Here is a 19,049-nt window from a genome sequence, read left to right on the forward strand (position 1 = left end):
AGGGAAAATCTAGAAAGCAGTCAGAGAAAAAAGGACACATGACATACAGAGAAACAATGATAAGAATAATGGCTGACTTCTCATCAAGAACAAGAAAGGCAGAGAATAGTGGAACAATATCTTTAAAGTGCTGAAAGAAAAATGCCTCAAATTCTAAATTCAATGAAAATATCCTTCGAAAGAGAAATAAATGTATTTTCAAAAGACAAAAGCTGAAGGAATTACTCTCCAACAGACTTGCACTAAAAAAGTAATTCTAAAAGAAATTCTTTAGGCTTAAGGGAAATATTCCATTTATGTATATACCAGATTTTCTTTATCCATTCATCTGTCGATGGACATTTAGGTTGTTTCCAAATCTTGGTTATTGTGAGTAATGCTGCAGTGAACATTGGTTGGGGGGACGGGGGGGCTCATATCTTTTTGTGATCCTAATTTCAGTTCTTTTGGATAAATACTCAGAAGTAGAATTGCTGGATCATATGGTAGTTCTGTTTTTTTCTTTATTGCACTGACTAGTTCCTCCAGTATAATATTGAATTGAAGGGTGAAAACAGACATCTTTGCCTTATTCTTGATTTTAAGTATAAAGTATTTAACCATTAAGTATGATGTCAGCTGTAGGTAGGTTTTTTGCAGATGTCCTTTACCAGACTGACAAAGTTTTCTTTTATTCCTAGTTTGCTGAGAGTTTTTAATCATGAATGGATGTTTAATTTTGTCAAATAGTCTTTCTGTATCTATAAAAATTATTATATTATTTTTCTTCTTTATTCCTTTAATACAGTGAGGTACAATGAATGATTTTCAAAAGGTATACAGATCTTGCATTTTTAGATAAACTCCAGTTGGTCACGAGTATCACATATATATTGCTAAATTTGATTTACTAACATTTTATTAAGGATTTTTATGTCTATGTTCATGAGGGGTGTTAATCTATAAATCTGTAATCTTTTGAAGTTTTTGTCTTGTTTAAATATCTATATATTTAAATGCTATAAATTTCCCTTTATTAATCCCTTTTTAATTCCTTTAAATATATATATATATAAAGGAATATATATATTTATCTAGTCATCTGTCAATGGACATTAAAAGGCATATAAATTGGAAAGGAAAGCATACAATTATTTATTTGCAGAAGACATGGTTATATATGTAAAAAATCTTAATGAATCTACCAAACTACTAGAACTAATAAGTAAATTAAGCATTCACACAAAATACGTAGTCAATATACAAAAATCAATTGTATTTCCATATACTAGCAATGAACAATTAGAAAAGGAAATTTTTAAAACACAATTTACAATAGCATCCAAACCCATAAAATTCTTAGAAATAAATTTAACAAAAGATGTATAACACCTCTATACTGAAAACTATAAAACTGCTGAGAAACATTAAAGAACCTAAATAAATGGTTATTTTTTGGTTCATTTATAGGGAGATTCAATATTGTTAAGATGTCAATTCTTCCCCAAATTGACCTATAAATTTAATGTAATCTCCATCAAAAATCCAGCAGGCCTACTGTAGAAATTGAAAAGCTGATCCTAAAATTTATATGGAAATGAAAAACAAAACAAAAAAAACACCTGGACTAGCTAATACAATCTTGAAAAAGAAGAACAAAGATTGAGAACATATACTATCTGATCTCAAGATGACTTTTTTCAAGGTATAGTCATCAAGAAAACATAACAAAGGACAGAAAAACAGATTAATGGAAACAAAACAGAGTGCCCTGGATAAAATCACACATATACAGTCAAATAATTTTCAACAAGGGTGCCAAAGCAATTAAATGGGAAAAGGAAAAGTATTTTCAACAAATGGTGCTAGAACTGGATATTTATAAGGAAAAAAAGAACTTTGACCACTACATCATACCATATACAAAGATTAATTTCAGATGGATTATGGACCTAAACATATAAGCTAAAACTATAAAATTTCTAGATGAAAGCTGGAGAATATTTTCATGTCTTTAGTATACATGAAAAATTTTTAGAGAAAACAAAAATCACCAACAAAAAGAAAAAACTGATAAACTGGATTTCAGCAGCAAAATTTAAAACTTCTAGGCAACTGAATTGAAAAGGAAGAAGTAAAATTATCTCAGTTCGCAGATGACAGACCTTTTATGCAAAAAACCCTGAAGGTTCCACAATAAACTGTTATAATAATCAAGTTTCAGCTAACTTGCAGGATACAAAATCAACAGACAAAAATCAGTCACATCTCTATACACTAACAATGAACAATCTGAAAATGAAATCATCAACTCTATCTACAATAGCATCAAAAACAATAAAATACTGAGGAATAAATTAAATCAAGGAAGTGAAAGACGTACACTGAAAGCTACATAACACTGCTGAACAAAATGAAAAGAGACATAAATAAATGGAAGGGCATGCTGTGTTCATGGATTGGAAGACTTAATATTGTTAACATGACAATACTACCCGAAGCAATCTACAGATTCAGTACAATCCCTATCAAAATCCCAACGGCAGTTTCTGCAGAAACAGAAAAATCCATCCTAGAAATCATATGGAAACTCAGAGGACCCCAAATAGCCAAAACAATACTGCAAATGAAGAACAAAGCTGGGGACCTCATATACCCTGAATTCAAAAAAACTTACTACGACACTGCAGTAAAACAGTGTGGTACTGGTATCAAGACCAATGGAACAGAATAGAGAGCTCAGAAATAAACCCTCACATATATGATCAAATGATTTTCAACAAGAGTGCCAAGGCATTCCATGGGGAATGGATAGTCTTTTCAACAAATGGTGCTGGGAAAACTGGATATCCACATGCAAAAGAATAAAGTTAGACTCTCACTTTACACCATCTATAAAAATCAATTCAAAATGGATCAAAGACCTAAACATAAGAGCTAAAACTATGAAACTCTCAGAAGAAAACACAGGGAAAAGCTTCATGACACTGGATTTAGGAATGGACTTGAAGCATAGGCAATAAAAGAAAAAAACATAAAATGGACTACATCAAAATTTAAAACTTCTGTGCATCAAAGGACACAATCAATATAATAAAAAACAACCCACAGAATGCGAAAAAATATTTTCAAATCATATATCTGATTAACAGATTAATACCCAGAATGTATAAAGAACTCCTATAACACAACAACAAAAATCAAACAAACCAATTTAAAAATGGGCAGGGCTTCCCTGGTGGCGCAGTGGTTAAGAATCCGCCTGCCAATGCAGGGGACACGGGTTCAATCCCTGGCCTGTGAAGATCCCACATCCCGCAAAGCAACTAAGCCTGTGCACCACAACTACTGAGACCACATGCCTCAACTACTGAAGCCCGCACGCCTAGAGCCTGTGCTCTACAACAAGAGAAGCCACTACAATGAGAAGCCCATGCACCACGATGAAGAGTAGCCCCCGCTCACCGCAGCTAGAGAAAGCCCACACAGCAACGAAGACCCAACGCAGCCAAAAATAAATAAATACAATAAATTTATAAAAAAAGAAAAAAAAAATGGGCAAAGGGAGGTGTGGCCACGATGGCAGAGTAGGAAGACCCTGAGCTCACCTCTTCACATGGGACACCAAAATTACAATTATTTAGAGAGCAACTGGCTATAAGAACAACCTGAAGACTACCAGAAGAGATTTTCTAGCTATAAAGAAGAAACCACAATGAGATGGGTAGGAGGGGTGGAGGTGTGGTATAGTCAAGACCCACACCCCTGGGTAGGTAACTCACAAATGGAAGGATAATCACAACTGCCCAGGTTCTCCCCAAGGACTGAGGCATCTGAGCCCTGGATTGGATTCCCCAGCCCAGGGGCTTTCCACCAGGAAGATGAGCCCCATAATGTCTGGCTTTGAAGGCCAGCGGGGCTTACTTACAAGAGAGCTGGAGGGCTGTAGGAGACAGAGACTCCACTCTTAAAGGGCACATGAAAATTCTCACATACTCCCAAGTCCCAGCACTCAGGCAGTAATTGTAAAGGAGGCTGCGTGAGACCCACTTGGTGATCTTGGAGAGTCTCCCAGAGAGACAGGAGGCCACTGGGACTCCTCTTGGGGACACAGATGCTGGCAACAGCCATTTTGGGGGAGCTTATTCTACCATGAGGACAGTGGTGTGTGCAAGTGCCATTTTGGTGTCCTCCCTCTACCTATTAGTGCTGGGGGCTTGCCCACCCACCAATGGGCTAGCACCAGTCCTGAGACCCCCCCAGCCCCTTCTGACAGCTGCCCTAGGACTCAGCCCCATCCACAAGCAGCCAGCACCAGCCCCTGGTCCCCCAGGGCCCCACAGCCACCACCCCAGGATCAGGCCCCACCCACCAGAGTGTGAGCACCAGCCCCAGGACCCTCCTGGGACAGGCAGTCAGCCACAATGGGACCCAGCCCCACCCACTAGCGAGCTGGTAACTACCACACAAGGTAGGGCCTGGCAGCCAACTGGGTCAGGGGCCAGCCCCACCTAACAGCACACCCACAATAATCAACCCTGCCACAACTGAAGGGCCAATGCAGCCCATAGCCCTAGAGCCCATACCTCTGGTAACCAGAGGGGAGTGTGTTGCTGGGCCCATACGACATCTCTTATATAAGTCCACTTCTCCAAGGTTGGGAAACGTAACCAACCTACCTAATACATAGAAATAAACAGAGAATCAGGCAAAGTGAGGAATATATCCCAAGTGAAGACATAAGACAAAACCCCAGAAGAATTAAGCGAGGTGGAGATAAGCAATCTACCCAATCAAGGGTTCAAGGTAATAATCATAAGGAAGCTTAATGAACTCGGTGAATGGATGAACACAGTAAGAAGTTTAACAGAGTTAAAAAATATAAAGAAGAATCAAATGGAGCTGAAGAATATAATAACGTAAATAAAAAACACACTAGAAGGAATCAGCAGTGTATTAGATGATACAGAGAAACAGATAAGTGAACTGGAAGACAGAATAGTATAAATCACCTAAGCTGAAAAACGAATTTTAAAAAATGAGGACAGTTTAAGAGAACTCTGGGGCAACATCAATCATACTAACATTTGCATTATGGAGGTCCCAGAAGGAAAAAAGAGAGAAATGGGGGCAGAGAACTTATTTGAGGAGAAAATAGCTGAAAACTTCCCTAACCTAGGAAAGAAAACAGACATCCAGGAAACACAGAAGTCCAGGCAACACAGAGAGTCCCAAACAAGATGAATCCAAAGAGGTCAACACCAAGACACACTATAATTAAAATGGCAAAAATTAAAAGATAAAGACAGAATCTTAAAAGCTGCAAGAGAAGGACAACTAGTTACATACATGGGAACTCCCGTAAGACTGTCAGCTGACTTTTCAACAGAAAATTTGCAGACCAGAAGGGAGTGGCATAATATATTCAAAGTGATGAAAGGGGAAAAAAAATCTACAACCGAGAATACTCTACCTTCCAAGAACGTCATTCAGATTTGAAGGAGAGATAAAGATTTTTATAAACAAGCAAAAGCTGAGAGAGTTTAGCAACACTAAACCAGCTTTACAATAAATGTTTAAAGGGACTTCTCAAAGCAGAAAAGGCCACAACTATAAATACGAAAATTAAAAAGGAAAAATTCCATTGATTAAGGCAGATATACAGTAAAGTTAGCAAATCAGCCACTTATAAAGCTATTAGGAAGGGTTAAAGTCAAAAATAGTAAAATAATTTATATCCACAATAAGTAGTTAAGGGACACACAGACATAAGTACATAAAATATGATGTCAAAAATGTTAAACGTGGGAGGGGGAAGAGGGAAGTACAAATGCAAGGTTTTTAGAACACATTCAAACGTAAGAGCTCGTCAACTTAATAATCACGTATATATATATAGATTGTTATGTATTAACTTCACAGTAACCACAAACCAAAACCTTTTATAAATACACACACAAATGAGAAAGGAATCCAAACATAACACTAAAGACAGTCATCAAATCACAAGGTAAGAGAGCAAAAGAAAAAGAAAGGAACCTTTCTTTTTCAAAAGGAAAAGAACTACAAAAACAACCAGAAAACAGTGAACAAAATGGCAATAAGTACATACCTATCAATAATTACTTTAAATGCAAATGAACTAAATGCTCCAATCAAAAGACATGCAGTGGCTGAATGGATAAAAAAACAAGACCCACATATATGCTTCCTGTAAGACTCACTTCAGATCTAAAGACACACAGAGACTGAACGTGAGGGGATGGAAAAGATACTCCATGCAAATGGAAACTAAAAGAAAGCTGGGGTAGCTATACCCATATCAGACAAAATAGACTCTAAAACAAAAACTGTAACAAGAGACAGAGAAGAACATTATACAGTGATAAAGGGATCAATCCAACAAGAAGATATAACAATTGTAAATATATATGCATACAACATAGGAGCACCTAAATACATACAGCAAATATTAACAAACATAAAGGGAGATATTGACAGTAACACAACAGCACCCCACTTAACATCAATGGACAGATCATCCAGAAAGAAAATCAATAAGGAAACATTGGCCTTATATAACACATTAGACCAGATTGACTCAAGATATATACATAGAACATTCCATCCAAAAGCAGTAGAATACACATTATTTTCAAGTACACGTGAAACATTCTCAGGATGGATCACATGCTAGGCCACAAACCAAGTCTCAATAAATTTATAAAGACTGAAATCATACCAAGCATTGTTTCCAACCACAAGGTATGAAACTGGAAATCAACTACAAGAAAAAAACTGCAAAAAACAAACATGTGGAGGCTAAACAGGATGCTACTAAACAACTAATGGGTCACTGAAGAAATCAAAGAGGAAATAAAAAAGTACCTAAAGTCAAATGAAAATGGAAACACAATGATCCAAAAACCTATGGGACACAGCAAAAGCAGTTCTAAAGGGGAAATTTATAGCAATACAAGCCTACCTCAGGAAATAAGAAAAATATCAAACAATCTAACTGTACATGTCCTTTATGAACTAGAGAAAGAAGAAGAAACAAAACCCAAAGTTAGTAGAAGGAAAGAAAGATCAGAGCAGAAAGAAATGAAATAGAGGTGGAAGAAAACAACGGAAAAGATCAATGAAACTAAAAGCTGGTTCTTTGAAAAGATAAACAAAATTCATAAACTTTTAGCCAAATTCATCAAGAAAAAACGAGAGAGGGCCCAGATAAATAAAATCAGAATGAAAGAGAAGTCACAAACCAACACCACAGAAATACAAAGGAAATTTAAAAATTACTACAATTATACTGACAACCTAGGAAAAATGGATAAATTCCTAGAAATATACAATCTATTAAGACTGAATTAAGAAGAAATAGAATCCATTGAATGAATGGATAAAGAAAATGTGATGTGTGTATATATATATATATATATATATATAATGGAATATTACTCAGCCATTAAAAAGAATGAAATAATGCCATTTGCAGCAACACGGATGGACCTAGAGATTATCATACTAAGTGAAGTATGTCAGAAAGAGAAAGACAAATGCCATATGATATTACTTATATGTGGAATCTAAAATATGACACAAATGAACATATCTATGAAACAAAAACTGACTCACAGACATAGAGAACAGACTTGTGGTTGCCGGGGGGGCGGGGGAGTGTGGAGGGAAGGAGAAGGATTGGAGTTTGCGATTAGCAGGTGCAAACTATTATATATAGGATGGATAAACAACAAGGTTCTACTGTATAGCAAAGGGAAATATATTCAATATCCTATGATAAACCATAGTGGAAAAGAATATGAAAAAGAATATATATATATGTGTAACTGAGTCACTTTACTGTAGAGCAGAAATTAAACACAACACTGTAAATCAACTATACTTCAATAAAATTTTTTAAAAGAGAAGAAATAGAAAATATGAACAGAGTGATTACCAATGATAAAACTGAATGAGTAAAAACAAACAAACAAAAAACCTCCCAACAAACAAAACTCCAGGACCAGACAGCTTCACAGGTGAATTCTAACAAACATTTAAAGAAGAGTTAATACCTATCTTTCTCAAACTACTCTAAAAAATGGAAGAGAAAGGAATGCTTCTGAACTCATTCTACTAGGCCAGCATCACCCTGCTACCAAAACCAAAGACACCACAAAAAAAGAAAATTACAGGCTAAATATCACTTATAAACACAGATGTAAAAATCCTCAACAAAATATTAGCAAACTGAACTCAACAATACTTTAAAAAGATTAAGACCAGGGCTTCCCTGGTGGCGCAGTGGTTGAGAATCTGCCTGCTAATGCAGGGGACATGGGTTCGAGCCCTGGTCCGGGAGGATCCCACATGCCGTGGAGCAACTGGGCCCGTGAGCCACAACTACTGAGCCTGTGCATCTGGAGCCTGTGCTCCGCAACAAGAGAGGCCACGATAGTGACAGGCCCATGCACCGCGATGAAGAGTGGCCCCCGCTTGCCACAACTAGAGAAAGCCCTCGCACAGAAACAAAGACCCAACACAGCAAAAATAAATAAATTAATAAACTCCTAGCCCCAACATCTTAAAAAAAAAAAAAAAGATTAAGACCATGATCAAATGGAATTTATCCCAGGGGTGCAAGGATATCTGCATATCCTTGCAGATATCCTTGCAGATTCAATATCTGCAAATCAATCAACATAATACACCACATCAGCAAACTGAATAAAAATCGTATGATCATCTCCATAGATACAGAAAAAGTTTTTGACAAAACTCAACATCCATTTATGATGAAAAAAACTCTCAACAAAGTTGGTAGAGAGAACATATCTCAACATAATAAAGGCCATAGATGACAAACCTACAGCCGACATCATACCCAACAGTGAAAAGCCATAAATCTTTCCTCTAAGATCAGGAACAAGACAAGAGTGCCCACTCTCACCACTTTTATTCAACATCATCGTATTGGAAGTCCTAGCCACAGCAATCACACAAGAAAAAGAAATAAAAGTTATCCAAATTGGACAGGAAGAAGTAAAATTGTTACTGTTTGCAGATGACATATACATATACTATATACAGAAAATCCTACAGATGCCACCAAAATGTTATTAGAATAAATGAACTCAGTAAAGTTGTAGGATACAAAATTAATATACTGAAATCTGTTGCATTTCTATATACTAACAACAAACTATCAGAAAGAGAAATTAAGAAAACAATACCATTTATAACTGCATTGAAAAGATAAAATACCTACAAATAAATCTAACCAAGGAGGTAAAAAGATGTGTACTCAGAAAACTATAAGACATTGATTCATTCAAGAAACTGAAGATAACAAAACCAAATGAAAAGATATACTTTCCATTTGGCTGGAAGAATATTGGATTGGAAGAATGGATTCCAATGGGTTGGAAGAATATTGTTAAAATGACCATACTACCCAAGGCAATCTACAGTCAGTGCAATCCTTAACAAAATACCGATGGCATTTTTCACAGAACTAGAACAAATAATTCTAAAATTTGTGTGAAACCGTAAAAGACCACAAATATCCAAAACAACCTTCAGAAGAACAAAGCTGGAGGTGTAACACTCCCTAATTTCAAACTAGGGAAATAGGGTCAATTAATCTATGACAATGGAGGCAAGAATATACAATGAGGAAAAAACAGCCTCTTCAATAAACAGTGTTGAGAAAACTGGATAGCTACATGCCAAAGAATCAAACTGGCCTACTTTCTCACTCCATACACAAAAATAAACTCAAAATAGATTAAAGACTTAAATATAAGTAAGACTTGAAACCATAAAACTTACAGAAGAAAGCACAGGTAGTATGCTCTTTGACATCAGTCTTAGCAATTTTTTTTTGATATGTCTCCTTAGGCAAGGGAAATAAAAATAAACAAATGGCACTACATCAAAAGCTAAAAGGCTTTTGCACAGCAATGGGAGGGAGATATTTGCAAACAATATATCTGATAAGGGGTTATAATCCAAAATATACAAAGAACTCATACAACTCAACATCAACAAAAAAAAAACACCTAGATGAATGGATAAAGAAGATGTGGTGCATATATATACATAATGGAATATACTCAACTATAAAAAAAGAACAATGCCATTTGCAGCAACATGGATGGACCCAGAGATTATCATAGTAAGTAAGACAAAGACAAGTATCATACTATATCACTTATATGTGGAATCTAAAAAAATTATGCATACGTACTTGTTTACAAAACAGACTAACAGAAACAGACTCACAGACACTGAAAACAAATTTATGGTTACCCAAGAGGGAAGAGATAAATTAGGAGTTTGGGATTATCAAATATAAACTATATAAAATAAATAAGCAACAAGGTCCTACTGTATAACACAGGGAACTATATTCAATATCTTATAATAAACTATAATGGAAAAGAATCTGAAAAATAATACACGTTTTATATATATATAAAACTGAATCACTTTGCTGTACACTAGAAACTAACACAACATTGTAAATCAACTATACTTCAATTTAAAAAAAAAAACACCTGATTAAAAAATGGGCAGAGGATCTGAATAGACATTTTTCTGTGGAAGACATACAGATGGACAAGAGACACATGAAAAGATCATCACTAATCATCAAGAAAATGCAAATCAAAACCACACTGAGATATCACCTCCCCGTCAGAATAGCTGTTATCAAAAAGACAACAAATAACAAATGTTGGCGAGGATATGGAGAAAAAGGAACATTCGTGCACTATTGGTAGGAATGTAAATTGGTACAGCCACTATGGAAAGCAGTATGGAGGCTCCTCAAAAAATTAAAGATAGAACTACCACATGATCTAGCAATTCCACTCTGGCTATTTTTCTGAAGAAAACATAAATGCTAATTCAAAAAGATATATGCACCCCTATGTTCACTGCAGCATTATTTACAATAGCCAATATACAGAAGCAACCTAAGTGTCCATCAACAGATGAATGAAGATGTGGTATATATACACAAAGGAATATTACTCAGCCATAAAAAAGAATGAAATCTTGCCATTTGCAACAACATGGATGGACCTAGAGAGTATTATGCTAAGTAAAATAAGTCAGAGAAAGATAAATACTGTATGACTTCACTTATGTGGAATTAAAAAAAAATGAACAAACAGAACAGAACAGAAATAGACTCACAGATACAGAGAACAAACTGGTGGTTGCCAGAAGGGAGGGGAGTGGAGGGGGGATGAGTGAAATCAGAGAGGGAGATTAAGAGGTACAAACTTCCAGTTATAAAATAAGTAAGTCACAAGATGCAATGTACAGCACAGAGAATATAGTAAATAATATAATAACCTTTTAAGGTGACAGATGGTAACTAGACTTCAGTGACCATTTTGTAATGTATAAAAATATCAAATAACTATGTTGTACACCTAAAACTAATATGATATCGTAAGTCAATTATACTTCAATAAAAAATAAAATTTTAAAAATAAAAATGGGCCAAGGACTTGAATAGACATTTCTCCAAAGAAGATATACAAACAGCCAATTTGCATATGAAAACATACTCAACATCATTACTCATTAGGGAAACGCAAACCAAAACTACAATGACCAGTTCAGACCCATTAGGATGGCTGAAGTGTTGGAGAAGATATGAAGAAATTGGAACCCTGGTGCATTGCTGGTGAGAACGTAAAATGGTGCAGCAATCCCACTTCCAGAGGTATACCCAGACAAACTGAAAGCAGGGACACAAACAGTTACTTTGCACACCAATATTCATGGCAGTATTACTCTCAATAGCTAAAATGTGGGGAAAACCCAAATGTCCATCATCAGCTGAATGGATAAACAAAATGTGGTATGTACATATAATGAATTATTAATTAGCCTTTAAAAAGGAATGAAATCCTGACACGTTACAACATGATCAATCTTGCAAACATTATGCTAAGTGAAATAGCCAGACACAAAACGACAATTATTGTATGAATGCACTTATATGAGGTACCTGCAATAAGCAAATTCACAGAGATAGAAAGGGGAATGGGGGATAAGGGGAATGGGAGTTACTGTTTCACAGGTAGAGAGTTTCTGCTTTGGATGGTTAAAAAGTTCTGTAAGGGCTTCCCTAGTGGCGCAGTGGTTGAGAGTCCGCCTGCCAATGCAAGGGACACGGGTTCGGGACACGGGTTCGTGCCCCGGTCCGGGAAGATCCCACACGCTGAGAAGTGGCTAGGCCCGTAAGCCATGGCCACTGAGCCTGCGCGTCCGGAGCCTGTGCTCCGCAGCGGGAGAGGCCACAACAGTGAGAGGCCCGCATACCGCAAAAAAAAAAAAAAAAAAAAAAAAAAAAAAAAGTTCTGGAAATGCATCGTGGTGATGGTTGCACAACAATGTGAATATACTTAATGCCACTGAATTATACATTTTAATAAGGGTTAAAATGATAAATGTTATGTTATGTATATATTTATTTATTTATTTATTTATTTTTGGCTGTGTTGGGTCTTCATTGCTGTGCACAGGCTTTCTCTAGTTGCGGTGAGCGGCGGCTACTCTTCATTGCGGTGTGCGGGCTTCTCATTGTTGTGGCTTCTCTTGTTGCAGAGCATGGGCTCTAGGCGCGCAGGTTTCAGTAGTTGTGGCATGTAGGCTCAGTAGTTGTGGCTTGCGGGCTCTAGAGCTCAGGCTCAGTAGTTGTGGTGCATGGGCTTAGCTGTTCCATGGCATGTGGGATCTTCCCAGGCCAGGGCTCGAACGTGTGTCCCCTGCATTGGCAGGCAGATTCTTAACCACTGTGACACCAGGGAAGCCACCTGTTATGTATATTTTACAATTAAAAAAAGGACTCAGGGCTTCCCTGGTGGCACAGTGGTTGAGAGTCCGCCTGCCGATGCAGGGGACACAGGTTCGTGCCCCAGTCTGGGAGGATCCCACATGCCGCAGAGTGGCTAGGCCCGTGAGCCATGGCCGCTAGGCCTGTGCATCCGGAGCCTGTGCTCCGCAATGGGAGAGGCCACAACAGTGAGAGGCCCGTGGACTGCAAAAAAAAAAAAAAAAAAAAAAAAGGACTCAAAAATTTTTTTAACTTTGCTTATCAAAAGACACCATTAAGAAAATGAATAGGCAAACCACAGATTGGGGAAAGATATTCACAACACACCAGACTTGCATTCAGAATATATAAATAATTCCAACAACTTAATAAAAATGCAAATCAATTTACAGGTTGCTTAAACACTCTGTGCAGTTGGGAGCATTGAGAAGTCCAGTTTTGCCATGCATCCACACACACCCGTATCAGATGCCAGCGTGGCTCAACAAAAAGAAGTCCAATTATTCAACATAGTTTTGGAAGATTTAGCCACAGCAATCGGAGAAGAAAAAGAAATAAAAGGAATCCAAATCGGAAAAGAAGAAGTAAAGCTGTCACTGTTTGCAGATGACATGATACTATACATAGAGAATCCTAAAGATGCTACCAGAAAGCTACTAGAGCTAATCAATGAATTTGGTAAAGTAGCAGGATACAAAATTAATGCACAGAAATCTCTTGTATTCCTATACATTAATGATGAAAAATCTGAACGAGAAATTAAGGAAACACTCCCATTTACCACTGCAACAAAAAGAATAAAATACCTAGGAATAAACCTACCTAAGGAGACAAAAGACCTGTATGCAGAAAACTATAAGACACTGATGAAAGAAATTAAGGATGATACAAACAGGTGGAGAGATATACCATGTTCTTGGATTGGAGGAATCAACATTGTGAAAATGACTATACTACCCAAAGCAATCTACAGATTCAATGCAATCCCTATCAAACTACTAATGGCATTTTTCACAGAACTAGAACAAAAAATTTCACAATTTGTATGGAAACACAAAAGACCCCGAATAGCCAAAGCAATCTTGAGAAAGAAAAACAGAGCTGGAGGAATCAGGCTCCTGGACTTCAGATTGTACTACAAAGCTACAGTAATCAAGACAGTATGGGACTTCCCTCGTAGCACAGTGGTTAGGAATCTGCCTCCCAATGCAGGGGACACGGGTTTGAGCCCTGGTCCGGGAAGATCCCACATGCTGCGGAGCAACTAAGCCTGTGCGCCACAACTACTGAGCCTGTGCTCTAGAGGCCACAGCCACAACTACTGAGCCCACGTGCTGCAACTACTGAAGCCCGCGTGCCTAGAGCCCGTGCTCCACAAGAGAAGCCACCGCAATGAGAAGCCCGCGCACGGCAATGAAGAGTAGCTCCCGCTTGCTGAAACCAGAGAAAGCCTGTGCGTAGCAACGAAGACCCAACACAGCCAAAAACAAATTTAAAAAACAAACAAAAAAAAGACAGTATGGTACTGGCACAAAAACAGAAATATAGATCAATGGAACAGGCTAGAAAGCCCAGAGATAAACCCACACACATATGGTCACCTTATTTTTGATAAGGGAGGCAAGAACATACAATGGACAAAAGACAGCCTCTTCAATAAGTGGTGCTGGGAAAACTGGACAGCTACATGTAAAAGAATGAAATTAGAACATTCTCTAACACCATACACAAAAATAAACTCAAAATGGATTAAAGACCTAAATGTAAGGCCAGACACTATAAAACTCTTAGAGGAAAACATAGGCAGAACACTCTATGACATAAATCACAGCAAGGTCCTTTTTGACCCACCACCTAGAGAAATGGAAATAAGAAAAAAAAATGAACAAATGGGACCTAATGAAACTTAAAAGCTTCTGCACAGCAAAGGAAACCATAAACAAGATGAAAAGACAACCCTCAGAACAGGAGAAAATATTTGCAAATGAAGCAACTGACAAAGGATTAATCTCCAAAATTTACAAGCAGCTCATGCAGATCAATATCAAAAAAACAAACAACCCAATCCAAAAATGGGCAGAAGACCTAAACAGACGTTTCTCCAAAGAAGATATACAGATTGCCAACAAACACATGAAAGAATGCTCAACATCACTAATCATTAGAGAAATGCAAATCAAAACTACGATGAGGTATCACCTCACACCAGTCAGAATGTCCATAATCAAAAAATCTACAAACAATAAAAGCTGGAGAGGGTGTGGAGAAAAGGGAACCCTCTTGCACTGTTGGTGGGAATGTAAATTGATACAGCCACTATGGAGAACAGTATGGAGGTTCCTTTAAAAACTAAAAATAGAACTATCATATGACCCAGCAATCCCCCTACTGGGCATATACCCTGAGAAAACCATAATTCAAAAAGAATCATGTACCACAATGTTCACTGCAGCTCTATTTACAATAGCCAGGACATGGAAGGAACTTCTCTGGGAGACTTGGGATTGTACTCTTAGAAATGACCTTTACAACACCTGTTTGGCTCCCCTAAGAAAGCACTTCTATTGATTCATTGCCACTATACAACTCTCCAGCCTATCTAGAAAACTGTTCAATAAGGCTTGCCCACTTAGCAAACTGAGCCAACTGTCACAACTTTAAATTATCACCACTAACGGCGAAGGGGGAAAACAATTAATGAAGGTTAAAAAAAAAACAAAAACCAGCATTCACATGGCCTATTTGGGGAACTCATGGACTGGCAAAAGCTTTGGTAACAGAAATTTCCAAAGCATGTTATATACTTGCTTTCCAGCCGTCTGTTGCTTCCAACCAGGGGACTTCACAGGGCAACAAACTATGATGGCCTTTTACAAATGGAAGCAATTAAAGGGAAATTACTCCTTCCTCTGAGGACACAGAACAAGTCTGCTCTCTGTCAGCTTTCACTATCATACTCAGGCTCCCATGGGCAGGGGTATGCCAGCCAGGCTCCCACTGGCCACCCTTGTGGCAGGGCATGGGAGCAGGATGAAAGTCCTCAAGGTACCCAAAGTCCCAGGGAGCCCTGGAATAAGCAGACCAATCCCAGTTACCAATTTTTCAAAATTAACAAAGTGATACAAAGAGCTGGTCATTCAGTCCTTCATTCTCTGGTCTTTCTTGATAGCCCAGTGGTGCCAGCAAAAAAAAAAAGAAACAAAGAAAAAAAACACATTGGTTTGCTTACCTTTCATTGGACCGTATCACATAGTCAGTAAATTCATGGTCTCCCTTGATCACCTCCAAGGGGACCACAAGGTTGACGTCGGAATCGGTGTTCCGCAGCTGGTTGAGTTTAATATTGACTGAGAAGAGGTAATCCCGCACGTCATCGATGCCCACCTTCAGGCCCTTGCACACCACATACCTGGCAGGAGATACCCTGTCACTCCACTGAGCAAGGGCTTCCCTCACTTTTCCCTTCCCCAATCCCCTTGCTGAGTCGTGAAGCTCTTGTCTATGCACAAAGAACAGCACAGTCTGTGTGTTGCAAAGTTCACCTCAAATCCTTTCTTTTTATGTTGGGCTGTATTTCTACTCTCTATGGCTGTGGTTCCCAACTGCCCTGTGCCAGGTTGGCTGCATCATCGTCACCTGGGAAGTCTGTTAAGTTAAAGACAATCAGACTCTCCAGGGACAGGGCCCAGAAATCTGTGTTTTTAACAAGCCACTTAGAAATTCGGATTGGCCACATCTTCTCTCACATCGTGTATGGACACTGTGTCCCACCTGGGACACCAACAGTGACTCTGGCTAGTGGCCCACTTAGTCCCTCCAGGTGACCGTTCTATTGGTCTCCTTCTCCCTCCCGGGCCAAGCCAAGGGTTGCCCACGTAAGTGTGGTGAATAAGGTTTGTGGAAAAGGAGGCAGAGGCTGACGGGTACATTGAAGAACCATTAAAATCCAAATCCTGACTCCTCTTGGCTCCAATCACTTTTTTTAAGTCAAGGTTTTTAATGTAGCTTGAGTGGTCATGCCAGAGATGCACCAGGATTTGCTGTTCTGACATTTAGCCAACTAGTCTGATTAAAATGGACAGGAAAGTCTCACCTCTCTGAGTTGGCAGGACGGCTGGTGATCGGCTTAAAGAGACATACTCGTTCAAAGCAGCAGTACAGCAGGTAGATGAGCCCCACACTGAAAGGTGTGAAGAGGTCAAAGGTTTTACAGATGAAGTGGCCTCCTAGATGAGAGAGAAAACACCAGTAGCAGTCAGCAGCTTCCATTCCACAAGGTGGGTAAGGCAGTCTCAGGGAGTATGACGAAGTCAGGGACCCAGCAGCTGGGTCCATTAAAGTCACAGGCAATATAAGGGAAAGACTCAGTTTTAGAGGGGACTTTGGGGATTCTATGGCACTTTTTCCCCTAAATTCCTCATTCAGCCACCTGTCACCTAATATAAGCAGATTGTTTTTTAACTTCCAAGCCAACCCCTATACATGCTCTTGTCCAACAGGGCCTCTAAGAGGTGGGTCCGGATGGGGAGACAGCAGAGGCAGTGTCACCTGTCCGGACAACGGACAGCGCCATGAGGAACTGACAGAGCAGCAGCTGTTTGCTGAGGATCTCCTGCAGGTTCTCCTGTCCCTCCACTGAGAAACCCTGAAATGAGAGCACAAGGATCAGGGTAGAAAACAGAAGTGATGAGGACTGAAAAGAGTACCCCCTACCTCATCTTCTGTGAGATTTCTTGAAGTGTTTTCATTGATCTCCACCATCTGACCGATAAAGATACAGCTCGGTGTTTAGATTCTTCGGCGTGGTCACATGGCTCACTGTGGTGAAGACAGCACCTGGGACCCAGGCCTGACTACTGAGCCAGTGCTGTTTTCCTGCTCTATCACTCCCGGGGATGGAACCAAGTCTGCTCCTCCAAGGAGATGGTCCAGAAAATTTTAAAACTCACGTGGGAATCCAAGGGAAGAGTATGGCAGAACAGAGTCAAAATACGCTAGTCACAGGCCAACTACAAGATAGGAAACTAAATGCCCTGGTGAATCCAGTGAGATCCAGGGAGTACATGTGGCCTGAAACTCTGCAAATGGGTTTGCTCAGTTGTGGGCTGACCACCGAACAGGCCCCAATCTGGTGACAGGAGAAAAGTTAGCATAACTCTGACAGTCACAGTAATCTCTTTCTCTGCAGACCAAGGATTTATTCACAAAACCCCCTTTCCTGTCCCAAGACCATGAAGCCTCTCCCTCCAGCTGGCAGTGTCTCTGGCCAGGGTGTTTGTTCAAAGAATGTACACTGCTATTCTTGGAGTGGTCTCCCTCTCTGTGAGATCCCAGCAGGGAGCAGACAGCCATGCTCACACAGAAGTGAAGGAGGCCAGGGGCTGTGATAGGAAGAGAGGGGAGTTGTTGTTTAATGGGTACAGAGTTTCAATTTTGCAAAATGAAAAAGTTTTGGAGATCTGTCTCACAATAGTGTGAATATACTTAACACTACTGAACTGTAAACTTAAAAACGGTTGCAATGGTAAATTTTACATTATGTGTTTTTCATCACAATAATTAAGAAAAGTAAAGAGGCTGGCCTCCATTAAGCTGGGCCCAGCCTGGCCAGGTCTCCAGAATCAAAAATGTTTAGCAACGTCTTCCAGATTTACAGATGCTTCTTAAAATGCATGTCTGTTTATAGGGGAAACAGACAAACAAATAAATCAGCCACACAGGTCACCAGTCTAAGCTGCCTAAGCCAGAAGGACAATCCTTGAGTTTGCCACTCTGGCTGACAAACTGCAAGGCTGCCTGCCTCCCAAGCACTATCAGATCCCTCAAGCACAGGTGAAGCAGCCCCTCCCTCCCCTCCACCCAAGCCTGTCTATCTGTTGTCGCCTGCTGTGCACAAAGCTTTGGTGAGCGAGGTGCATGTTCAGATCCTGTGCTGATATCCTAAACATTTCTTCACCTCTCCACAGGGCTACTGCTTGAAAGGCTACCCAAGGGGCTCCAGAGGCTCTTCTCAACTCTGGCCATGTGACCCTGGTGCAACTGCGACTTCTCTGACCCTCCTCTACACTAATTTGTGGCTCATTCCAGAAAAGACTACCTGCAGCATCAGATTACTAGGTGAGAAAGCTGCAGGGGACTTGCCTCTATACATCAAATACCTGCCCAAGAAACAGGCGACGTGAATATTCACTGTAGCCCAGTGATTGACCGA

General features: G+C 39.2%; 1 protein-coding gene across 3 annotated transcripts in view; it reads right to left on the reverse strand.

Moving 5' to 3' along the window:
• Positions 1-19,049, reverse strand: part of CMTR1 (cap methyltransferase 1) — a 58,856-nt gene that overhangs the window by 12,135 nt on the left and 27,672 nt on the right. For all 3 annotated transcript variants that reach the window (XM_082663101.1, XM_082663102.1, XM_082663103.1), the window contains 3 exons: positions 17,387-17,483; positions 16,932-17,064; positions 16,068-16,247 (listed from right to left, as the gene is read on the reverse strand). In XM_082663101.1, the coding sequence (XP_082519227.1) occupies positions 16,068-16,247; positions 16,932-17,064; positions 17,387-17,483 (410 nt within the window). The remainder of the gene's footprint in view (positions 1-16,067; positions 16,248-16,931; positions 17,065-17,386; positions 17,484-19,049) is intronic.

Source organism: Grampus griseus (genome assembly GCF_964374135.1).
Source record: "Grampus griseus genome assembly, chromosome: 10".
NCBI classification, from domain to species: Eukaryota; Metazoa; Chordata; class Mammalia; order Artiodactyla; family Delphinidae; genus Grampus; species Grampus griseus.